Source organism: Aquarana catesbeiana, linkage group LG11 (assembly GCF_042186555.1).
Source record: "Aquarana catesbeiana isolate 2022-GZ linkage group LG11, ASM4218655v1, whole genome shotgun sequence".
NCBI classification, from domain to species: domain Eukaryota; kingdom Metazoa; phylum Chordata; class Amphibia; order Anura; family Ranidae; genus Aquarana; species Aquarana catesbeiana.
The window spans coordinates 279,033,986-279,060,529 of record NC_133334.1 but is presented as its reverse complement, the minus strand read 5'-3'; the positions used below and the strand labels follow the sequence as shown (position 1 = coordinate 279,060,529).

The window sequence follows — 26,544 nt, the reverse complement described above, 5'->3', positions numbered from 1 at the left end:
CAAGAAGACTTGGGCCAGATGCAAGATCGTCTACCGAATCTGCTTGGTGTCTCATCTGCAGCTACTCTCCTTGCACTTGTAAATACGTCTGTACAGACTGACTTCTGCCTGCTCAACGAAACCTCTCTGCCTCCTGAACCTAGAGTACCTTTGCCAGAGCATTTTTCAGGGGATCGCAAATTGTTTCGCACTTTTCAAAATGCCTGTGAACTTTATTTTTCCTTGTTACCACGAACCTTCTCATCCGAGCATATTAAAGTGGGATTTATCATTACACTCCTACGAAATGAACCACTCTCCTGGGCTCATCATCTTAGAGAACACCATGATCCGGCCTTGTCTACCGCTGACTCCTTCTTTTCAGCCATGTCCCAGCTGTATGCCGACCCTTTCCTCCAACAGACTGCTGAATTTACACTGGGAAAACTCCAACAAGGCTTGAGATCCGTGGAGGACTATGTAACAGATTTCCGTGTCTGGAGTTTAGATACGCAGTGGAATAAAGCCGCTTTACATCATCAATTTCGTCTTGGACTCTCTGACCAATTAAAAGACGAACTTGCCCGAACAGGAGCGCCCTCATCCCTGGAAGATCTGATCCATCTTGTTATCCAAATTGACCGTCGATTGCGTGAAAGGCAATCTGAGAAAACTAGTACCAAGCCAGCGTCTCTCTCAAGAAGTTTTGCTCCTGTCTCCACAATCACGTCCAGATTACCTAAGGGTCACTCCAAGAATAAGGAGCCTCCTGAGCTTCCCCGCAGAAGCTTTTCAAGACCACCACTATCTTCCTCTGAACGCCTCCGGCGAGTACGTGACGGACTATGTTTTTACTGCGGAGGAGCGGGCCATTTCATCCAAGCTTGCCCCATAAGACCTGCCAAGCCCACTTCTACGCCCCCTTACATGTTGCATCTTCCTGGGAGGGATCTGCTACACCTCCCTCTTTCGCTCCAGTTTCATTTGCCAGGGAGGACTATTTCTGTAACCGCAATTATAGACTCTGGAGCTTGCAGTTGTTTTGTGGACTCAGCCTTTGTCTCCTTACATCAACTTCCTGTATGTACCAAGAGGCAGGAATTTACTGTGCATCTGGCAGATGGCTCTGGTCTCAAGTCTGGGCCTGTTACACAAGAGACTGTACCCATTCTTTGCCAAGTCTCTTCGGAACATCAGGAGCTGCTCCGTTTGGACGTCATAACGTCCCCCATGTTTCCTGTTATCCTGGGGCTACCCTGGTTAAGGGCCCATAACCCTCATATTGACTGGCTTACCGGAGATATCTCATTTTCCTCTAATTATTGTCAGAAACATTGTTACCCAAAAAAGTTTGTTAATCCTGCTCCTCTCCTCAGCATCCACTCGGACCCTGAAACCCTGGAATTAGTACCCACAGTCTATCATGAATTCTTGGACGTATTTAATAAAAAGAGTGCAGAGAGCTTACCTCCCCACCGGACTTACGATTGTCCCATTGAACTCCTACCAGGGGCGGAAATTCCCTTCGGCCGAATTTACCCTCTCTCGGAACCTGAACTAGAGGCCTTACGCAAATACATTGATGAAAGCCTAGAAAAAGGGTTTATTCGAGCCTCTTCCTCCCCAGCAGGAGCTGGTATCTTTTTTGTGGAGAAAAAAGATCACTCCCTGAGGCCCTGTATTGACTATCGTGATCTTAATAAAATAACTATCAAGAACCGGTACCCACTTCCCTTAATTCCCGAGTTATTTCAGAGACTGCGTGGAGCACGAGTTTTTTCCAAGCTAGATCTAAGAGGTGCCTACAATTTGGTGCGAATCCGAAAGGGGGATGAATGGAAGACTGCCTTCAGGTCACGCTTTGGGCATTTTGAATACCTAGTTATGCCCTTCGGTCTCTGCAACGCCCCAGCCACCTTTCAGCATCTGGTAAATGATGTTTTTCGGGACTTTCTTGACCTGTTTCTCATTGTCTATCTCGATGATATTCTTATCTTCTCTGACTCAATCGAGATCCACCGTACCCATGTGAAAAAAGTTTTGAGTAAACTTCGTGAACATCATCTCTATGTCAAGGCTGAAAAATGCGACTTTGAAAAACATACAATTCAATTCCTGGGACTTGTCATCTCCGCTGATGGGATCTCCATGGATCCCCAGAAAGTCGCTGCTGTTTTGGATTGGCCAGCTCCTACAGATCGAAAGGCGGTACAAAGGTTTGTGGGATTCGCTAATTTCTACAGGAAATTTATTAAGAACTTTTCTGGTATTATTTCTGCTATCACCCTTTTGACCAAACAGCATGTTCCCTTCCGGTGGAGTACTGAAGCACAAACATCTTTTGAGCAGTTGAAAGCCTTGTTCACCTCAGCTCCCATCCTAAAGCATCCTGACCCTTCCTTGCCCTATATTCTGGAGGTGGACGCCTCTGAAATCGCAGTGGGAGCCATATTGTCGCAGCGACAGGGCCCCAAGTCCTTACTCCATCCTGTGGCATTCTTCTCCAAGAAATTGAATCCCTCTGAGAAGAATTATGATGTAGGGGACCGGGAACTGTTGGCCATTAAAGCTGCCCTCGAGGAATGGCGCTATCTGTTAGAAGGAGCCTTGCACCCTATACTCATTTTCACTGACCATAAGAATCTTGAGTATTTGAGAACAGCTAAACGACTCAGACCTCGGCAGGCAAGATGGGCATTGTTCTTTTCCCGTTTCACATTCCACATAACCTTCCGCCCTGGTTCTAAGAATGGGAAACCAGACGCGCTGTCACGCATGTTCCATGACCCTGTTCATCCTTCCGAAGCAGACACCATTTTACCTGCCAAGAACTTTCTTCTTCTCCAAACCAATCTGACTTCCCAAATAAGAGCTGAGCTGTTGGAGCATCCTCCTTCCCAAGATTTATCTCTTCAACTCAAAGACGGGCTGTATTACCATAAGGAACAGGTCTTTGTCCCGGAGCAGTTCAGGGTTTCTGTCCTCAAGCGTTGCCACGATCATCCTTTGGCAGGCCATTTTGGGATTCACAAGAGTATCAACCTAATTTCCCGTTCTTTCTGGTGGCCAGACTTGATTCAAGACTGTAAAAGATACGTCAAATCCTGTGTGACCTGTCAACGCAATAAGACTGACCGAGCCAAGACTTGGGGCCTATTAGAATGTCTTCCTGTGCCTAAGAAACCATGGAGCATGATATCCATGGATTTCATTGTGGAACTTCCCCCGTCTGAAGACTTTACCACCATATTTGTCGTGGTTGATCGCTTGACTAAGATGGCACACTTTTTACCCATGCAAGGAACCCCGTCTGCCGCTGAGACTGCTTCCATATTTATCCGAGAGATAGTGAGACTACATGGTATTCCCGATAATATCACTTCTGATCGAGGGGTACAGTTCACGTCCAGATTCTGGAGATCTCTCTGTGAAGTCTTGAACATCGAGCTCCGTCTGTCCTCTGCCTACCATCCTCAAACTAATGGACAGACGGAGAGAACCAACCAGACGCTGGAGCAATATTTGCGTTGCTTCTCCTCTTTTTCACAGGACGATTGGTCACCTCTGCTTCCGCTAGCGGAATTTGCATACAATAATTCCATCCACTCTGCTACCAAGCAAACCCCCTTTTTCGCCAATTATGGATATCACCCTTCCTTTTTGCCTGAATTACCCGTGGATTCTGCTGTGCCTGCTGTTCAAGACAGACTGAGTTGGTTCATCTCCAATAATAAAGTGCTTCAGGACACCATCTCTAAGGCCCAGGCCAATAACAAAAGATTTTTTGACAGGAAAAGGAGGGGTAACTTAAATCTGAATCCAGGAGACAAGGTCTGGCTATCCACTGCTAATTTAAAACTGAAGTGTCCCTCCAAGAAACTTGGTCCAAAATACCTGGGGCCCTTTGCTGTAAAAAGGAGGATCAACTCTGTGGCTTTTGAACTTATCCTACCAAAGAATCTCAAAATTCACCCTGTTTTTCATATTTCTTTGTTGAAGACATCAGTACCCAATCCCTTTTCTAACCGGGATCCAGAAAATCCTCCTCCATTGCTCGTTGAGGGCAGTGAAGAATTTGAGGTAGAAGCCGTTCTCGACTGCAGAACCAGGAATGGCCTAACACAGTTTCTGATTAAATGGAAGGGCTACGGCCCTGAAGACAATTCCTGGGAACCAGCTTCTAACGTACATGCCCCGCAAAAAGTACGAGCATTTTTTCAGCACCATCCAGAAAAGAAGCCCCTGAGGGGCATCCGGAGGCTGCCCGTAAGGAGGGGGCAATGTAAGAGAACTGTTACGTCCCGGGTTCACTCGCGGGTACACTCGTTCGTAAAGGACTCTTTACGCACGCATGCGTTCGGGAAGGTCGCTTCGGATCGCAGACGTGCCAATGCGCGTGCGCAAAGGAATGGGCGCACCCGCGGGAGCGCGTCCGCGCGGCCCTTTGGCGCCAGACGGCCTATTTAAAGGACACACTGACTGTGACAGGTGCTGACTGATCTTCAGCTGTTCCTGTATCTGTATCCTGTGTTACCTGCCTGCTTGATATCTGTTGCTGAACCTTGGCTCCCCTGACCTTGTCTCTGGACTCTCCCATATCCTGATTCACTGGTTCCTGACTTCGGCTTCCTACGTTGACTCTGCTTCTGCCTGATGATTTGGTACCTTGCTGTCCGCCTGCTTCCGAACCCGGCTATTCCTGTGACTCCGTTCCTGTCTCCTGTTTGGCTCCAAGCTGCCTGTCAAGTTCCTGCATCTCGGCTCCTGCGATCTGCTGCGACTTCCTGCCTACCTAAAGTCGCATCATCTGCCTCAAGATTCCTGGGTTACTTCTACAGGCACTCGTGTTCCTCCTTTCCTTGGGGTCCCTCTGTTCCCACTCTCAGCGGGACCCGGGTTGGAGATACAAGGGAGGCCGACCTCGTCACTTCAGACTCCGATCAGGTACGTGACAGGGACAGAACTCCTCCTACAGATCTTGGGCCTCTTTTGGGCCTCCTGGTCTTAGCATTCAGCTGACTCCAGCCCTCCTCTGGCCCTCCTCTAGACTCTGTACTCTCTGCTTCCTAGCCCCGCCCTTAGATTCATTAAGGCAGCAGAAGGAGGTGAAAGGGGTACACTGTGATGTAAGGGAGGGTGGGGGACTCTTGACTTTTGATGGTGGGGGGCTCTTGATATCTGATGTAAGAGGGTGTGGGGTCCCCTGGACATCTAGTCTTACAAATACAACTGGCCATTTGAGGGCAACTATAATGCTGATGTGGCCCGCCATGAAATTGAGTTCGACACCCCCTGTCTTAGACTGTTCATCTGAGCCAGAGTGTATGGACTGTTGCTTGGGTGTTTGGCGGTATTTGTGTTGTTTGGGGGAGAACCAGTTAAAGCTGACCTTCAGGGTTAGCGATACATACAGTATGCCTTTGTATACTCTATAGACTGTTCATTGGAGTTGGAGAATATGGACCATTGCTTGGGTGGTTGGCAGTATTTGTGCTGCTTGGAGGAGAACCAGTTAAAACTTACAACGCCTACAGGGTTAGCTCTACATACGTCTTTATATTTGTTTCTTGTAACCCTTTGCACAGACTTGAAGCGAAGGATAGCTCTTGGAGCCAATCAGGGCTCTCTAGCTCTGCACATGCCAATTTAAAGGAGAAGTATGGGGAAAGCTTGTTTGACGGCACTTCTCCTGTGAATCAGCTGACGTCGGTTGACATCACTGTCACCGGTCAGTGTCCTGATCACCACCACACCACAATTATATGATGATGCTGAATTGCGCTGGCGATAGTTCGTAAAAAAAATGTAAAACAATAATTTTCATCAAACTCGCCATTCCTCTTACTAAATACATTGGACTGTCAACTTTCCAAAAAAGTGGTCGTTTTTTAGGGTATTTGTACTTTCCTGGTGTTTTTGGACAATGAGATCGGCCGTCGGTACATCAGGATTGATTGATTTTTCAGATTTAGTATGTACCATGGTTTGTGGACTTTCCTACAGACTAAATAATAGACACCAATTTGGGTTGTTTTCACCCCAAGAAATGTAGCAAAATACAGTTTGGCCTAAATTCATGAAGGAAGATTATTTATTTGCAGAATTTTATAACAGAAACAAAGAAAAATGCGAGGTTTTTTTTCTTCAACATTTCTGGTATTTTTTCGTTTATTTTGCAAAAAAAAAAGCGGTGTTTAAATGCCATCGAAATAATCTATATGTAGTTAAGTAGTCAACTCCAGAATTAAAAAATACTGTGTTACTATAGAAAGAAAGCTCTATTCAAAAATGATAAAAATGTCATATCGGTAAAGCGCTGCATGACCGCGCAATTGTCATTCAAAGTGTGACAGCGCTGGAAGCTAAGAATTGACCTGGGCAGGAAGGGAGTGAAAATGCCCGGTATTGAAGGGGGTAAAGGGGCCTGGTATTGAAGGGAGTGAAGGTGCCGGTATTGAAGGGGGTGAAGGTGCCCGGTATTGAAGGGGGTGAAGGTGCCCGGTGTTGAAGGGAGTGAAGGTGCCGGTATTGAAGGGGGTGAAGGTGCCCGGTATTGAAGGGGGTGAAGGTGCCCGGTGTTGAAGGGGGGAAGTGACCGGTATTGAAGGGGGTGAAGGTGCCCGGTATTGAAGGGGGGGAAGGTGCCCGGTATTGAAGGGGGTGAAGGTGCCCGGTGTTGAAGGGGGGGAAGTGACCGGTATTGAAGGGGGTGAAGGTGCCCGGTATTGAAGGGGGTGAAGGTGCCCGGTATTGAAGGGGGTGAAGGTGCCCGGTATTGAAGGGGGTGAAGGTGCCCGGTGTTGAAGGGGGGGAGTGCCCGGTATTGAAGGGGGTGAAGGTGCCCGGTATTGAAGGGGGTGAAGGTGCCCGGTGTTGAAGGGAGGGAAGTGCCCGGTATTGAAGGGGGTGAAGGTGCCCGGTATTGAAGGGGGTGAAGGTGCCCGGTGTTGAAGGGGGGGGAGTGCCCGGTATTGAAGGGGGTGAAGGTGTCCGGTATTGAAGGGGGTGAAGGTGCCCAGTATTGAAGGGGTGAAAGTGTCTGGTATTGAAGGGGGGAAAGTGCCCGGTATTGAAGGGGGTGAAGGTGCCCGGTATTGAAGGGGGTGAAAGTGCCCGGTAATGAAGGGGATGAAAGTGCCTGGTATTGAAGGGGGTGAAGGTGCCCGGTATTGAAGGGGGTGAAGGTGCCTGGTATTGAAGGGGGTGAAGGTGCCTGGTATTGAAGGGGGTGAAAGTGCCCGGTATTGAAGGGGGTGAAGGTGCCTGGTGTTGAAGGGGGGGAAAGTGCCTGGTATTGAAGGGGGTGAAGGTGGCCGGTATTGAAGGGGGTGAAGGTGCACGGTATTGAAGAGGGTGAAGGTGCCCGGTATTGAACGGAGTGAAGGTGCCCAGTATTGAAGGGAGTAAAGGTGCCCGGTATTGAAGGGGGTGAAAGTGCCCGGTATTGAAGGGAGTGAGAGTGCCGGTACTGAAGGGGGTGAAGATGCCCGGTATTGAAGGGGGTGAAAGTATCGGTATTGAAGGGGGTGAAATGGCCCGGTACTGAAGTGGGTATAATTGCCCGGTATTGAAGGGGTGAAAGTGCCCGGTATTGAAGAGGGTGAAAGTGACCGGTATTGAAGGGGGTGAAATTGCCTGGTATTGAAAGGGGGGGGGGAGTGCCCAGTATTGAAGGGGGTAAAGGTGCCTGATATTGAAGGGGGTAAAGGTGCCTGGTATTGAAGGGGGTGAAAGTGCTTGGTATTGAAGGTGGTGAAGGTGCCCGGTATTGAAGGGGGTGAAGGTGCCCGATATTGAAGGGGGTGAAATTGCCCTGTATTGAAGGGGGTGAAGGTGCCCGGTATTGAAGAGGATAAAGGTGGACGGTATTGAAGGGGGTGAAATTGCCCGGTATTGAAGGAGGTGAAGGTGCCCGATATTGAAGGGGGTGAAGGTGCCCGGTATTACTCCTTCAGAGTTAACACCGCTACATCCATGTCAATCATTATATCCTTCAAACTCCTATCTATCCTATCTACCTATCTATGAATTTCAAGCCTTGTTGCGTCTTGCCAGCGGACAATCTTCGGAGCCCCAAATGACCCACCGTCCCATTTTCTGCCACCGGCTGTCCGGCAATAACAGAGTAATCAGCGAAAAAAAACACGTCCTTATGAAATATTTATGGTTCTTCTGTGTTTTTTTACTGCAGTTATTTAAGCGGCATTTGTCTCTATAAAATGAAGCATTAAGCCCGCTGATTGGAAATGTAATGGGAAGTGGAGACGGGGCTTCCGCACAGCTAAAGGCCGCCGTCCGATCCTTGGATACAGCAATTACATCTTGGACAGGGAAATTATGGAGGTGCGGGAAGACTGATTGCTTTCCGTGTAATCATAACGGGGCCTTAATGGTCATTTGGTTGGCCGCTTCGTTCTGGTTTATTGCTGCCGAATGCAAATAAATCACAAGCACCTGATAATGGAGGAGACCGGCCAAAGGGGTGAGAGAAGCCATTGCTCACAGTCAGTGGCGGCTGGTGCTCAATATTTTGGGGGGTGGCAAACAAACCTCGCCCCCCTCCCCTGCAGGACAGATGGGAAGGCGGCGATCAGTGGCCTTACCTTAGGAGGCCAATGACAAGGTGGTGCAGGAATCCGGGGTAGGGCTCCTGGAAGCTGGCAGAAGCCATTGCTGCCCCTCCTCCCCTCCACCTGCTGCTCCTCGCTCCAGCTTGCTGAGGGAAGAACTGGGGGGGCCATTGCTTCTCCTCCCGGCTGAACAGGCAGTGGGTCCTGAGACCTGATTGGCCGGGAGTCCTAAGACTCCCTGGCCAATTGGGTTTTAGGACCCCCTTCATGATTGGCCGGGAGGAGAAGCAGGAAGACTTTAGCCCATCCCCACCCCCCTGGTCAGCCAGGTCATGGGCGGCACCCAACACGGGGGTCACGGGCAAGCCCCCCCTTTAGTCAGTCAGTCAAGGCCCCGCACTTACCCCATCTTGCGGGCAGCACTCCGGGCAGCAGTGGCTTCTCTCCAGGCTGTGGGCGGCTGCTTTCTTGGTTCCCCCGCGTCTCCTCCCTCCTCCCGGCAGCCAATCCGATCGGATCTCCTTTCGGCCAATTGGGTGACGGGTCTCATGACCCGCTTCTTGATTGGCCGGGAGGAGAATCAGTGTTACAATAGCGAATATCCATTCGCTGTTGTCACACAACTGGGTGGGCTCAGGGCACAGTGGTCTGCGCCCCGAGCCCGCCCTCTTTTGAAGCCAATTAGAGCCTCAGGCTCTAATCATGTGCTTAAAAAAATAAAACCTTTATTGAAATCCATGCGTCCAGCGCCCCGCATGGAGATTAGGGGCTGGGCGCAATGATTGGGGGGGTGGCACCCCTGTGCCCCGAATGGAGCGCCCCCCACTTCTCACCGTTCAAGTTTGGGGGGGAAGGGGGTGAATTCCTACAGGAGGGTCTCTTGGGGCTATTTTGGGCGAGTGGGACGATTGTAACTGCCTGGCAGCTCTCCGTGTAAACCCTCGATCCAGACAAATGTCTCCAGCGGAGGCATCAGAGCTTTATAAGCTCCTTCCATAATATATGACACCGGCGGAGGGCCTGGGGTCAGGAACTAATTACAGGCGCTCCAAAAATATTCATTTCCATCGGGTAATATAAAGAAATAATTTTGGAAGCTTTAATATGAAAAGGAAACTGTAATAAGAGAGGATTCATCCCGGCGCAGTAATAAAATGGACAATGTGTACCCGTCAGGTGAGTGCTGATCAGAAGAGTCTTCGTAGCAATATTATTATAATGTTAAAGCAAAAAAAAAGATCTTTTTACATAGAATTGGCAATAAAAGTGAATACAGCTTTGTATTAGTACTAATGGGTGATGGGTGGGCGTGGCCAGTATTAAGGAGATCTCTATTGCTTTGAGGAGGAGAGATCCTTCAATTGGAGTGTAATCAGCGGTGGGGGCGTGTCCGGGACCCGGCTATACAGAGCTCCAGGATCTGATTGTCTGGCTGCTCAGGAGCAATCGTTGGACTAATCCTCGGGATTCCTCCAATTTTATCCGCCCTCCACACATTTTGTTCAACAGCCCCAAGCCCTGATGAAGATCTTTGAACTCCCCGAAACGTGTTGCTTTTTTTTTTAAAACATAGGAGTCTGAATAAAATTAAATCTGGACTATATAAGTTCTGCTTTTGGGTCTTTCCTCCTTGTACAACCAGTGCCTGAGCTGCCTGGTGGGGTTGCCTGGATAACAAAGAACAGTTAACAGAGTTGCAGATTGTAGTTGGTGTCAGTGGGGGGATTAGTATCCCCATTGCTGGTGTTAGTGGGAGGAATAGTGTCCCATCATTGGTATCAGTGGGAGGAATAGTGCCCTATTGTTGGTGCCAGTGGGAGCAATAGTGCTCCATCATTGGTATCAGTGGGAGGAATAGTGTCCCATCATTGGTATCAGTGGGAGGAATAGTGTCCCATCATTGGTATCAGTGGGAGGAATAGTGTCCTATTGTTGGTATCAGTGGGAGGAATAGTGCTCCATCATTGGTATCAGTGGGAGGAATAGTGCCCCATCATTGGTATCAGTGGGAGGAATAGTGCTCCATCATTGGTATCAGTTGGAGGAATAGTGCCCCATCTTTGGTATCAGTGGGAGGAATAGTGTCCCATCATTGGTATCAGTGGGAGGAATAGTGCCCCATCATTGGTGTCAGTGGGAGGAATAGTGTCCCATCATTGGTGTCAGTGGGAGGAATAGTGCTCCATCATTGGTATCAGTTGGAGGAATAGTGCCCCATCTTTGGTATCAGTGGGAGGAATAGTGTCCCATCATTGGTATCAGTGGGAGGAATAGTGCCCCATCATTGGTGTCAGTGGGAGGAATAGTGCCCCATCATTGGTGTCAGTGGGAGGAATAGTGCCCCATCTTTGGTATCAGTGGGAGGAATAGTGTCCCATCATTGGTGTCAGTGGGAGGAATAGTGCCCCATCTTTGGTATCAGTGGGAGGAATAGTGTCCCGTCATTGGTATCAGTGGGAGGAATAGTGTCCCATCATTGGTATCAGTGGGAGGAATAGTGCCCCATCATTAGCTCATGCCTGAGCTAAGGGAATATGGATTCCAGGAAATAAATGCTACACAAATCATCTGCCCTAGATTTCCTCAGCTAGAGATGCTAGGAGGGTGAGATCTCAGAAAAATAAAGCATGGAGATATAGATGGGGGATTAACGTTGAATAAATGAATGAAATGGCATTTTCAGTTTGTGGTGCTCTGATACAGTTTCCCTTTAGATGCTTATATATTTATTATTAAAGTGTAACTCCACTTTTGTTGAGAAAAAAAAAACCCCTCCCCCCTCTGGGTGATTTCTGTACATCGCAGGGAATGTAACAAACTTTGTTGCAGATTCCTACCTTTTGTGATTCTGAAGAAATCCCTGTTTGTTTCTCTGTGTCCATGTGAGTCTAATGGGAGTGGCTTCATAATTATCAATCAGCTGCTGCACCTGCAGGGCTCTAATGAGGAAAGTGGAAGGGTCTGCATCCCTTTAGATGTGTTTTTCCTTTGTGGAAGTATCTCACCAAAAATAACATTTGTGTTGCAGGGGATGCCCAAAATCTGACTTCTATCTTAGTGCAGATTTCTGAAGAAATCAGTGAGCCAATCACACAAGCAGGAAATTACATTTCTGAGTGGGGGGTTCTGTATACCATCTGTGTACAGAGCGCCTCAAGGTGGCCATATTGCATTTTACAGGAAGTGACAGCGGTTGCAGATTGAAAAGGAAAGGCAATTTTAATGACATTCAATGACAATATGACTGGTTGTCGCAATTTTATATGCTATATTATTTTTTCTTTATTTGCTTTTTTCCCCCAGGAAAGTGGTGTTACCCTTTAAAATTATACAATCAAAAACCTTCACAAACTTCCTGAAAACTTCAATAAAAATATTGAACAAGGGAAATAATAAAAAAAAAAAAACCTTTGCAAACTTCCTGAAAACTTCAATAAAAATATTGAACAAGGAAAATAATAAAATAAAAAATAATAAAAAAACCTTCACAAACTTCCTTAAAAAAGTAAAAAAAAAAAGAAAAAAAAACCAAACAAAAAAAACCTTCACAAACTTCATGAAAACTTCAATAAAAGTATAGAACAAGGGGAAAAAAAACAAAAAAAACTTCACAAACTTCCTGAAAACTTCTATAAAAATATTGAACAAGGAAAAAAAAAAATAAATAAATAAATAAAAAACCTTCAAAACCTCCTGAAAACTTCAATAAAAATATTGAACTAGGGAAAAAAAATAAGAAAAAAAACCCTCACAAACTTCCTGAAAACTTTAATAAAAATATTGAACAAGTAAAAAAAAAAAAAACAAAAAAAAACAAACAAAAAAAACCTTCACAAACTTCATGAAAACTTCAATAAAAGTATAGAACAAGGGGAAAAAGAAAAACAAAAAAAACTTCACAAACTTCCTGAAAACTTCTATAAAAATATTGAACAAGGAAAAAAAATGTAAAAAAAACCTTCACAAACTTCCTGAAAACTTCAATAAAATTATTGAACACAGGGGAAAAAAAAAACCTTCACAAACTTCCTGAAAACTTCAATAAAAATATTGAACAAGGAAAAAAAAATAATAACAAAAAAACCTTCACAAACTTCCTGAAAACTTTAATAAAAATAGTAGACAAGGAAAAAAAAAAAAAAAAAGACTGTCACAAACCGATACATTCCCTTCATAAAAGATGTAGATAGAATTCACCTTGATGGAGTTATGTCTGTCCCTCCTGCCGAGGATCTTTACTTCCGCCATGTCGTCGGAGTGGGGGGAGCGCCCGTGGATGAACAGCGCCCGGATATTTTCCGTAACGTTTCTCAGCGCAATTAACGATCCGTCGGCTTCCACTTTAAAGTTGGGATTGGAGACTTCGTATATCACCTCCTCGTTACCTTGACAATCGTCAAACTGCACTGTGAGCAAAACATAAACATCGCAGGAATTAATTATCGGAGCCCCAACAAATAACAAAACAGAAAATTAACTCCGTTCAACAATAATTGTCAACTCGCTTAAATTAAAAGTAAAAAAAAAAAAAAAAAAAATTGAAAAAACATATGTAATTGAAATGAGCAATGGTGGGCAATGTGTGAAAACATTCCCTGTGGAGGGCCACGCATTTTAATTATGCCTGGAGATGTGTGTTTTACTCAGCGGTGACTATTTTTAAAACATTTTTTTAAAGGAAACTGATAGAAATGTGCAGAACGAAAAAATGCGTTTCATTTAGTTTCGATTCTTTACTCACATAGATTTGTTCAGTTAAATTCGTTTTCCGAATTTGTTTCATTTTTTCTTATTCGAATCGATTCAAAATTCGTATAAATTCAAAAAAGTTTTCTAATCAATTCAGAATAGTTTTCTAATTCGAAAACTATTCTGAATTGATTAGAAAACTTTTTCGAATTGATACGAATTTTGAATCGAATCGAATCGTTTTCAAATTTCCAAAGAGAATGAAATAAAATAGAAAATAAAGGAATAGAATAGAAAAAAATTAGGATAGAATAGAAAAGAATATAACAAAGAATAAAAGAATATAATAGAGTAAAACAGAACAGAATAGGATAGAAAATAAAAGAACAGAATAGAATGGAATAGAATAGAATATAAAGGAATAGAATAGAATAAAAAAAAATAATAGAATTAAACAGAAAGATTATAACCATTTATCAAAATTCAAATAGAATCAATTTGAATTTAAATAGAATAGATTCGAATAGGAAGATGGTTATATTCATTTTATTCTATTCTGTTGTTCTTTCTATACTATTGTGTTATTTACTATTCTATTCTACTCTGTTCTAAACCAGAAAATGCAGCCTCTCTCGTCTGGGGCCAAAAGAGAACCTCAGGCCCCGGGGGGCTCAGCCGGGTTTTGAGACCTCCTGGAAATAGTGTTGCCACCTTTTCTTCAAACCCTTAGCGGCACTGGGCATTTTTTTTTTTCCGTAGTAAAGATTATAGGATTATAAAAGACCTGGGACACCCTTGGGTGCCCCAGGGAGAGTAGTAATGCAGCGCGCATATTAAGAGTGGGTGTAGCCAAATTGCTCTTCCCGACGTCATCACCACGCCCTTCTGTGATGTGGAACCTGCCCCCCAGACAGCCACCCACAGCTCCCGGACGGCAACAGATTTTATCTCGGTTGCTTGGGAAGCCACAGCCCCGTCTGAATAATGTGTCCGGGTTTTAGGCGGACCGAAACCCGGACACGTGATTCAAAACCCGGATTGTCAGGGTTGAGTCCTGGACAGGAGGCAACCCTACCTGCAAATAAGCATCAGTGTACACAAAATATTGCCATGGCCTCCATGTGTCACAAAAGATCTCCTCCCTGTTATGTAGGGTGGCTATGAGGTCCTCCAAGCCCCTGAGTTCATTCATTCATTCATTTTGGAAAACCGGAGAGACTTTGTAGGCGGATTCACAGACCTCCAGCACAAAGGCATACGCGCTAGACATGTGCACTGCCAAAAAAATGTGTTTGTTTTTGTTTCATTGGTTTATTTTTTTCGTTTTGATCGCAATTCATACATTTGTAAATTCGTAAATTCATAAATTCGTAAATTCGTACATTCGTAAATTCGTACATTCGTAAATTCGTACGTTCGTACATTCGCGCATTCGTAAATTCGTAAATTCGTACCTTCGGAAATTCGTACATTCATACCTTCGTAGATTAATACATTCGTATATTCGTAAATTCTTACATTCGTGCATTCGTAAATTTGTACATTCGTGCATTCGTACCTTCGTAAATTCTTACATTCGTGCATTCGCACCTTCGTAAATTCGTACATTCGTGCATTTGTAGATTCGTACATTTGTGTATTTGTAAATTCGTACGTTCGTACATTCATATATTCGTAAATTCGAAAATTCGTAAATTTGTAAATTCGAAACTTAAAAATTCAAAAAACCCGAAAATTCCAAAATCTGAAATAGTAACTAACTATTAAATTATAGGTATTGTAATTTCCTTTCAAATATGGCTGTCAGTGATCGTAACAAATACAAATTTATCCGAAGTTACGAATTATCCGAAATAACGAATGCCGCATCTAAACAAATGGATCGGAACAAATGAATAATAAATAATAATAATAATAAAAAGTTTTTATTATTATTATTGTTATTTATTATTAGTAATTCATTACGTTCCATTTGTTTGGATGCGGCATTTGTTATTTCGGATAATTCATAACTTCGGATAAATTCGTATTTGTTACGTTCACTAACAGCCAAATTTGAAAGGAAATTACAATACCTATAATTTAATAGTTAGTAATAGTTACGTTATTATTAGTTAATTATTATTTCGGAATTCCAAATTTCTGAATTTACAAATTTACGAATTCACGAATTCACTAATTTACAAATTTAATAATGTACGAATGCACAAATTTACGAACGTACGAATGTATGATTTTACAAATTTTCGAATATTTGGAAAAGTTCGTTAAACGGGTTTTCGTTAATTCAGGTATTTCCGAATTAACAAATTTGTTGAAATTCGTTAAAAAACGAATTCGGAACGAGACGAATTGCACATGTCTAATACACGCCTTTGCCGCGTTCAACAAGCGAATTGTAAGGGAAGCCTAATATTTTTTTAATGGGTCGTTCTGTGAGATGCAGCAAGCGTGCCGCGGGTTTCCTCCGCCAAGTCAACATTTGTCAGGTGTTTACCAGTCACTGCCTGCCAAAACGGTGCAATTTTTGGGCAGTCCCAAAAAATACGTAGCGTGGTACCCTGTCCGGCACTACATCGCCAGCAGGTATCTGATACCCGAGGAAGGAAAGCCATGCAGAGTTGTGGGCACCTTGTACCATCTGGTTAAGATCTTGTGAATTGGTCTCCTCAACCTTTGTGGCAGTAGAAGACTTCCGGGCAAAGTGGAGAATTTTCTCTTTTTTGTGACTCGGTGAATTGCATGGCCAAATCAGATTCCCATTTACAGAGAAAGCGGGGGTGTGAAGTCCACCGCTGGCTGATCTAGAGCCGCGTCTATGGTAGAAAGACTGTGGTGAATCGGTTCCCGTCTGTGACAGATAGTCTTCATGTCCGTGAGTTGATGGAAAAATACCAGGAGAGCGAGAGCATTTACGAAGGAAAACAACCGTGCTTGCTTGGCTGTCATGCTGATTGTCTCTGAATTGAGATGGGGAATTCTGCCTTGTTGTGGGTCTTTCACTCAAAAAATACGAAACACAAAAAGCCGGGAAGTTGAACATTTTTCTAAATGAAGCTAGCGGTTGTAGATCTTATGTTTTTCAGAAGACAAACTTTAAGGGGTCTACTTTTGTGTGAATGTTTCGAGCATTTGCAGAGCTGCCACAAATAATCACCATCATTTTTGTAATAAGTCTACTTCCTATGATCATCAGCTCCATCTGTAAAGGCACAGATTTTTTTTTTTGGCAACCCTTTCTGTGCCTAAGGGTAAAACAAATCTAAATGCCTAAGCACCAACTTGCAACTTTGACATGTGTTAGTAAAACTGTACATATCATCACAACTACTACACAACTAGTGTATCCAGGTGGATTGAACCGCTTTTTTTAAAGCACAAATTGGGCTTTCATTTGGTGGTAAATGGTAATGGAGGTCTCCTAATTCTTTTTTATTATCAAAGGAAAACTGGCCCAAAATAGTAAAAAAAAAAATATATATATTTTTTTTTAAATTTAGCTGTATATTTCTTGCTACTGCCATAACCCAAGCTGAGGGTAAAGGTGATGGACTGGCCAAGCATGTCTCCAAACCTAAACCCTATTGAGCATCTGTGGGGCATCCTCAAACAGAAGGTGGAGGAGCACAAGGTCAGATGGTGTCAAGCATGTGTGGCGGCTCCCAGGTGAGGAGTACAAAGACAAGTTTTTGTTGCCTACAATCAAGCATGGTGGTGGGAGTGTCATGGTCTGGGGCTGCATGAGTGCTGCCAGCACTGGGGAGCTACAGTTCATTGAGGGAACCATGAATGCCAACATGTACTGTGACATACTGAAGCATGATCCCCTCCCTTCGGAGACTGGGCAGTATTCCAACATGATAACGACCCCAAACACACCTCCAAGATGACCACTGCCTTGCTAAAGAAACTGAGGGTAAAGGTGATGGACTGGTCAAGCATGTCTCCAGACCTAAACCCTATTGAGCATCTGTGGGACATCCTCAAATGGTAGGTGGAGGAGTGCAAGGTCTCTAACATCCACCAGCTCTGTGATGTCATCATGGAGGAGGGGAAGAGGACTCCAGTGACAACCTGTGAAGCTCTGGTGACCTCCATGCCCAAGAGGGTTAAGGCAGTGCTGCAAAATAATGGTGGCCACACAAAATATTGACACTTTGGGCCCAATTTGGACATTTTCACTTGTACTGACATTTTTTGCCAGCGGATTAGACAATAATGGCTGTGTGTTGAGTTATTTTGAGGGGACAGCAAATTTACACTGTTATACAAGCTGTACACTCACTACTTTACATTGTTGCAAAGTGTAATTTTTGGCTACCGCTGCTGTCTCAGCCAATGAGGAGGGAAAGACCCAAGAGAGCCGAGGCTCTCGTGCACATTGCTGGATCGAGATGGGGCTCGGGTAAGTTTTAGGAGGAGGGGCTGGGGGTGTGCTGTTTTTTTTTTTACCTTCATGCATAGAATATTAGAATACATGAAGGTAAAAACCTGGAGCCTTTATAAACATTTTAAGGTAAAAAAAACTTCTGCCTTTAGAACCACTTTAATACCCCAATCAGAAAAGAATAGCCTTATGGCCACTAGATGGAGCTGACTAATAAGTTCTTTAAACACAAGTATGATAGCCAGCGCCATCTAATGGCCATAATGTCATATTTTCCTAAAAGATTGCTATATAGAAAAATACTCCTTTATGACCACTAGATGGAGCTGATGATCACAGGAAGTTAATGGCCTGGCTATGAGTGACAATGTCTTTGCAAAGCCCTTCCCCCTCCAAATTTCCTTATAGTTATCTAGCCTGTGTTCCATTGTCTCTCCTTCCCCCATCGCTGACAATAAGCGATGTCAGTGACCTGGGAAAGCAGTGGCATCACTTCCTCTGTCAAGTGACAGTTCTCAAGCCTAGCAGCCAGTTGCACACAAAGGAGGAGGTTACATGCTCTCCCATACATGAAGGCCTTCAAAAATGTTGCTGGTTGCAACCGAGGAAGGGGCAACAAGGGCAGACAGGGAAGATTAGCATAAGAAGGTCAGGGGAAGTGGTGAGAACCTGGGGCCCTTGAATAGGCAAGGCGACAGCATCGCTTTAAAACTAGAGAAATCCAGTAAAAAATTGGAGAAATCCATTCAATCAAATAAAAATTGGCCGCCGTTGGGCTTTGACGATGTTTTATTTCCTCACCTGCACCAACAATTACGGCCTGACTCATTTTTTTTGTCTGCTTTGCTTTCTACCACAATCCTGATGGTTATTCCTCAGCAGCATTCCTTGGGCACACAAAAGTTTATGGCACATATTTTTGGTAAGACTCCATTCCTTGACCACCATACCCTCCTGCTGGTATTTAGAATCCACCGTCAGACGTATCTCCCCATGTCTATGGTCTTCTGCTCCTCATAAGGAATAGGTCTGCACTAAATAATCCTACCAATTTCTAATATTCAAACCATTAGCCGTATAATGGCGAGCCAATTAGTGAGACAGCTGGCCCAATAAAAGAAAAAACAATACATGGCGTGCCAGTTCTCTTCGTCTGCAAGAAAAACCCAATCCAACGAGAGGAACTGCATGAAGTGCCAAGAACTGCGGCTGTTATTTCTCGAAGATAGGAACATATTAATTTGGCACAAGTGACACAGTGAAATCTGAGCTGTAAAAGATCATGTGAAATAAAGGCATATACTGTATCCGGAGAGTAGTTATGTCATCCCATAGAAGGCGAGTCACTGCTAACAAGTGCCACAAGCAACTTCAAAGGTAACAGAGAGCCAAAGCGACATCCGAGCCAAATGTGGCATCCCAATTGGCTTATTTTATCAGATTTATTTATATAGTGTTGGCACACCCTGCTTTTGTGTTCATGAGTAAGCATATTGGATAGTTTACCCTTATGTTTTATAATTAACCCCTGTGCGCATATATTCAGCTAAAAACAACTTGACCTGCATTCACCTCATTGGGACTAGGCTAGACCTTGGATATAGACTAGACCTTGGACATAGACTGGACCTTGAACATAGACTGGACCTTGAACATAGACTGGACCTTGGCCATAGACTGGACCTTTGACATTGACTAGGCCTTGGACATAGACTAGACCTTGGACATTGACTAGGCCTTGGACATAGACTAGTCACTGGACATAGACTAGACACTGAACATAGACTAGACACTGAACATAGACTGGGCATTGGACATAGACTAGACATTGGACATAGACACTGGACATTGGACATAGACACTGGGCGTTGGACATTGGACATAGACTAGACTCTGGACAATGGACATAGAAAAGACATTGGACATAGACTGGACATAGACTAGACACTGGACATAGACTAGACACTGGACATAGACTAGACACTGGACATTGGACATAGACCTTGGACATTGGACATAGACCTTGGACATTGGACATAGACTAGACATTGGACATAGACTAGAGATTGGGACATTGGACATAGACTAGACATTGGACATAGACTAGAGATTGGACATAGACTAGACATTGGACATAGACATTGGACATGAACATAGACACTGGACATTGGACATAGACTAGGACATAGTCTGGACATAGACTAGACACTGAACATAGACTAGACATTGGACATTGGACATAGACTGGACATTGGGCATAGACTAGACACTGGACATAGACTAGACACTGGACATAGACTCAACACTGGACATAGACTAGACACTAGACATAGACTAGACACTGGGCATTGGACATAGACTAGACATTGGACATAGACTGGACATTGGACATAGACACTGTACATTGGACATAGACTAGACACTGAACATAGACTAGACATTGGACATAGACTAGACACTGGACATAGACTAGACATTGGACATAGACACTGGACATTGGACATAGACTGGACATTGGACATAGACTGGACATTGGACATAGACACTGGACATTGGACATAGACTAGACATTGGACATAGACACTAACTGACACTTTGTGGGAACCGACTAACTGACAATGACATCACCAGTGACACTAATACAGTGATCAGTGCTAATACTATACACTGTCACTGTACTAATAACACTGACTGGGAAGGGATTAACATCTAGGGTGATCAAGGGGTTAAATGTGTGCCTGACAATGTGTAATGCGTGCTGCTTTTTACCAAAGATCTTATTGATTCTTATCCCTGGTTTGCAGGGATAAGAAAGAGATTGTTTCCTCTGTACAGAGCTCTGTGTTAATTGTCAACACAGAGCTCTGGCCTGTGATTGGACATAGCCGATCAGCAGGCCCGGCCATGAATCAGTGGCTGACTAAGTCCCTACTGTGTTCAATCACAGCAGAGCCGGCGGGCGGGGGAAGCGCATGAACGCACACCCTAAACCCGGAAGAATGATGTGATGTACAGGTACATTATGGTACCTGTATGAGCCACCCTACCGCAGTATATGTGTGTTGACTAAGTCCCCCTGTATTCATTCACAGCAGAGCCGGCGGGCGGGGGCGCGGGTGCACGCTTGCCCTACACCCAGAAGACAGATATGATGTACAGGTATGTTACGGTGCCTGTATGAGCTGCCCTACTGCAGTATATGCTTGCTCACTAAGTCCCCCTGTTCAATCACAGCAGAGCCAGGGGGCGGGGGCGTGGGGGTGCACACGCCCTACACCTGGAAGACAGGTGTAATGTACAGGTATGTTATGGAGCCTATACGAGCCGCCCTACTGCAGTATATGCATGCTCCCCCGGTGCTCGATAACAGCAGAGCCAGTGGGCGGGGTCGGGGGCGTGGGTGCGTGCACGCCCTACACCCAGAAGAGAGCCACGACGTACAGCTACGTTACAGAGCCTATATGAGCCACCCTACTGCAGTATATACGTGCTCCCCCTGTGCTCAATCACAGCAGAGTCAGGGGACGGGGTCGGGGTCGGGGGCAGGGGCATGGGTGCGTGCACGCCCTACACCCAGAAGAGAGCCATGACGTACAGCTACGTTACGGTGCCTATACGAGCCCCCTACTGCAGTATATGCGTGCTCCCCCAGTGCTCAATCGCAGCAGAGCCAGGGGGCGGGGGAGCGGGTGCGTGCACGCCCTACACCCGGAAGAAAGAAAGCCACGACGTACAGCTATGGTTACGGTGCCTATACGAGCCGCCCTACTGCAGTATATGCATGCTCCCCCTGTGCTCAATCCCAGCAGAGCCGGCGGCCTCGTGCGCATGGGCGCCCTGCGCCCGGAAGAGAGCCGTGACGTACAGCCACGTTACAGTACCTGTATGAGCCTCCACACTGCAGAGTCGGATTTGGACACAAAATGGGATCTGGCGGTGAAAGGGTTAAATCATACTGTAAAGCCATAAAAAAAAAAAAAAAAAAGTCAAATAAAAATAAATTAGAAGTCGGGTCGAATGAAGAAGTAAAATAATGTTCCCAGCCATTCACAGAAGGCTGATATTCCAGCTGCTACAATTAGTCTGTCAGATTTACACCGTGTTATATACGGTGGGAGTACTAACAGCAATCATGGGGAATTATTTCGATGCACTCCGCTTTCCTCGGCTCCCTGCGATGGCGGTTTTATGTGGATGGCGCATTACATGTACAAATGCACAGTCCACGGAGTGATGTTGCAGGTAATTGCAGTGACAGTTATGTGCTGGAGGAGTCATCGCTCGGCGCCGTGTCATCACGATAATAATGTTTTATGACATCAAATATTTTTCTTCTTTTTTTTTTTTTGCTAATGTTTCTCCGGTCATATAAAATCTTCGAGTCGATTTAAAATGGTTTAACATTGTCATTAAGGCAGTTCATCCCAACTTGGTTTATAGCTTTCAGACACATTTGCTATTGAAGGGCTCAAGGTAAGATCTTCTACTCTACAAAATAGAAAGTCTTTTATTAAAGTGGAAGTCAGGAATCTGCAGCAAGCCGCACTCCTAATATATGTCCCTTATTATTTACATCATTTCTCTTTAGGCGGAATTCTTCATACATTAGGCGCTAGATCTGGGATTGGGCTAGAATTCCTTGGGTTGCAGTGGTGTCACCACAACAAAATGGCAGCAATTTGTTACTTCTGGTGCCACCATGACACTGGAGGCAGAACCCTATCAGCAATAAAGGGGGGCTATATTGACCACTAATGTAGGGGAGTACTTCACCACTGGCCACCAATGTATGGGGGTACCTTACCACTGAACTTCAATATAAGAGGACATTTCATTGTGTGACCACCAATGTAAGGAGTACTTTACCACTGACCACCAATGTAAGGAGCACTTTACCACTGACCACCAATGTAAGGGGCACTTCCACCACTTACCACCAATATAAGGGGACGCTTCACCACTGACCACCAATGTAAGGGGCACTTCCACCACTTACCACCAATATAAGGGGATGCTTCACCACTGACCACCAATGTAAGGCGGCACTTCCACCACTTACCACCAAAATAAGGGGACACTTCACCACTGACCACCAACGTAAAGGGACGCTTTGCCACTCACCACCAATGTAAGAGGACACTTTCTCACTGACCACCAATGTAAGAGGACACTTCACCACTGACCACCAATGTAAGGGGATGCTTCACCACTGACCACCAATGTAAGGGGCACTTCCACCACTTACCACCAATATAAGGGGATGCTTCACCACTGACCACCAGTGTAAGGAGCACTTTACCACTGACCACCAATGTAAGAGGACACTTCACCACTGATCACCAATGTAAAGGGACGCTTCACCACTGACCATCAATGTAAGAGGACACTTCTACCATTTACCACCAATGTAAGGGGAAGCTTCACCACTGACCACCAATGTAAGAGGACACTTCACCACTGACCACCAATGTAAGGGCACACTTCACCACTGACCACCAATGTAAGGGGACGCTTCACCACTGACCACCAATGTAAGGCGGCACTTCTACCACTGACCACCAATGTAAAGGGATGCTTTGCCACTGACCATTAATGTAAGGGGATGCTTCACCACTGACCACCAATGTAAGAGGACACTTCACCACTGACCACCAATGTAAGGGGATGCTTCACCACTGACCACCAATGTAAGAGGACACTTCACCACTGACCACCAATGTAAGGGGATGCTTCACCACTGACCCCCAATGTAAGAGGACAGTTCACCACTGACCCCCAATGTAAGGGACACTTCTACCATTTACCACCAATGTAAGGGGACACTTCGCCACTGACCACCAATGTAAGGTGGCACTTCGCCACTGACCACCAATGTAAGAGGACATTTCTACCACTGACCATCAATGTAAGAGGACACTTTCTCACTGACCACCAATGTAAGAGGACACTTTCTCACTGACCACCAATGTAAGAGGACACTTTCTCACTGACCACCAATGTAAGAGGACTCTTACCACCAATGTAAGGGGGAAATTCTACCACTGATCACCAATGTAAGGGGGTACTTCACCACAGACAAACCCATGCATGGAACACTTTTCCACTGACCACTAATGTAAGGGGACACATCACCATTGATCACCAATGTAAAGAGACATCACCATTGGTTAACAATCTAAGGCAGGGGGTCCTAACGCCCTTAAGTGGTCCATAGATTTGTTTTAGGGGGTCCTTGAGGGTCAGATAAAAAAAAAAAAATTACATTCACTATACAGCCCCCTTCCTATGTCCAAATCCGAGGTTTCCTATTGAAAGAAATTAAAGAAAACATACTCTAATTACGACGCCAACCGCTAATTTTTTTTTTTTGTGAAGCCTTCTGTGAAGCTGGTGAAGACCTATTTAATAAATCAAGAGTCGGATCACATGAACGGTCAAGATCACATCACTGGCTTCCCTCCAATCTCACCGTTCTCTCTGAGGCCCACATGTCAAACACAAGACCCTTGGGTCAAATCCGTCCCACCAGGCCATCTCATGTAGCCCTCGCACCTAGCGTTGCCACCTCATCCCTTTAAAACTGAACACATTGATTACACAAGTTCTGTGGCTGATAAGGGTGGTAATTAACCTCACTTAGTGGCTTATCTGAATCAAATCAGCCCCAGATCCTGTGTAATTATTATGTATTCGGTTTTAAAGGGATGAAGTGGCAACCCTACTCGCGCACCTCTCCTGCAGCTCCGGGAACCCCTTTGTCTCTGCTCCCACCTTGTCTCAGCAGTCGGTGGCATAGAGGAGGACAGAAGTCCTCCTATGGATCCTGCACCTCTTTGTGCAGCTGCAGTACCCCTTCGTCTCCGCCTCCCCTGGTCTCAGCATTCAGAAAACTCCAGCAGCTGACTCCAACCCTCCTCTGGTCCTCCTCCAGACTCTGCACTTTCCACCCGCTAGCAGTAAGGGGGGGGGGGGGTGCACTGTGATATAAGGGAGGGTGGGAGGCTCTTGACTTCTGATGGTGGGGGGGCTCCTCACATCTGATATAAGGGGGGGAGGGGTGCTCTGGACATCTGTTCATAATTATTATGAGAATAATACAATACTATTCCAGCACACCGCTGATATCCTTTCACCATGGCAGAACCATGAGCGGTCTCCAATAAAATTTCTTTTGGATGATTCCAGCGGTGTGCGACCTTCCTTTTCAGACTTGCATCATCTGCTACGTGGTATGCGGTAGCGTGAGCCCCAACTGTTGGTCCACGGAGGGCGCTCCACATATAAACACGGGCCAAACTCTGCAACTGCAGTTGAAATGTTTAATCCCAAACAAATGTTTGTATCTATTTTCACATATCATGGATATGTCAAAAAAAAAAGAATCTGCATTATCCAGGGTGTCACAGCTCAGATAATGTTCATAACCACCGAATAGAGTGCAAAGTGATCATTAAAATAGTTATTCAACATCTAACACAGTAATTGAGAACGCCTCTCAGTTCCAATGCCGTACAATTATATATAATATATCTGCAGCGCCGTAATATCAGTTTCTAATATCGGGTTGTGTCACCATTGGTATCACTCACGGCATCATTCATCCAAATTAGATGACGTGTGCACTCCGAGCAAAGGGGCCGGAAAGGTTGCAAGCAACTCCATCCATTAATTATCTAGAATTATCTTCTTGCTTGCAGGCTATTTCTCTTTCTTATTACAACCAAAACAACCAAGCAGCTGTACTTACCATAATGTTACATACAGTATCATACAGTATATAGAGCTCAGTAGCTCAAGCTACCCACTGAAACAGTAAAAGCCGTGAGTCCTTATAGAAAAAAAATATATACATATGATCTCCTATGGTCCAGACCTGAACCTGTGACCTCCGTGGTGTCTGGCTGTGGCTCCTCTCAATGTGCTACCTAAGATGCTGAAGAGTGCCCTGTCTGATCTCTGACTTAGGACAATCTTGCTGTCACGGTACTATTTACAGTGAGCCCACAGGCGAGAAGGTGACACGGGATCCCCCAGGGCATGTAGTCTAAGGGCCAGCCGGTATTCTGCCAGGGACCCCCTCACGAAGGGTTTGGGCTTAGCTGCGTGCTGACCCCAGGTCACGACCCCCTGGGTTCACCCTACTCGCTAGGGAAGTACCAGGAGACACTGTCAGATGGATGGATGAAGCAAAAGGAGAACCGGATAGCGAGCCGAGGTCAGGGCGGGCTGCAGACAACGTAATCAGAACAAGCCAAGTTGGTACCCAAGAGATCAGTTCACGAGAGGTCAGGTTTAAGGCAGGTTACACGAAGGGAGCTCCGAAAAACAAATGTTGCTCAAGCAACCAGTAGCTGGTTTGAAAGGGATTTAAATAGGGAAGCACACGAGGGGCTGGACAGGAAGTAGCAGGAAGGAATCATATATTAGGCAACAGGTGTGGCCAGCGATACCCATAGCTGCAGAGTGCACAGAGCAGAACACAAGCTAGTGAACAACAGGTGCCAGCCGGCCTACACAGTAAAGGTGAGACACAGATCAGCTCCGCAGCTGATCTGTAACACTTGCCTTGTCTCTTGATTTTGGTGAACCATGAACTTTTTTCTCCTCTCATGAGCATTCTGATTTAAGCCATGTCTCTGCAATTCCTGTTTGCCGGATTAATGTGCTCTCTCCGGCAGTTATCTTTCTCCGTTGTGTATCAGCAGCTGTCCTTATCTCCACTACCATTCATTACTGACCTTTGGTTTGCTCCTTGATTACACTTCTGCTTGATCCCAATCTGCAACCACTGGTTACCGACCTTTGGCTTGTTTACTGACTACACTTCTGCTTGATCTCTCCCTGCTATAATTGCTATTGGGCCCTGGCTTGCTCACCTCCTGGTGGGGCGATCCAGAGGACCACGACCTGGTGGTAACA

The 26,544-nt window shown here is 45.3% G+C and overlaps 1 protein-coding gene across 1 annotated transcript in view; it reads right to left on the bottom strand.

Moving 5' to 3' along the window:
- CDH13 (cadherin 13) overlaps window positions 1-26,544 on the bottom strand; it is a 902,416-nt gene that overhangs the window by 545,289 nt on the left and 330,583 nt on the right. Inside the window, exon 3 of the mRNA XM_073605913.1 lies at window positions 12,747-12,955. Within this exon, the coding sequence (XP_073462014.1) occupies window positions 12,747-12,955 (209 nt within the window). The remainder of the gene's footprint in view (window positions 1-12,746; window positions 12,956-26,544) is intronic.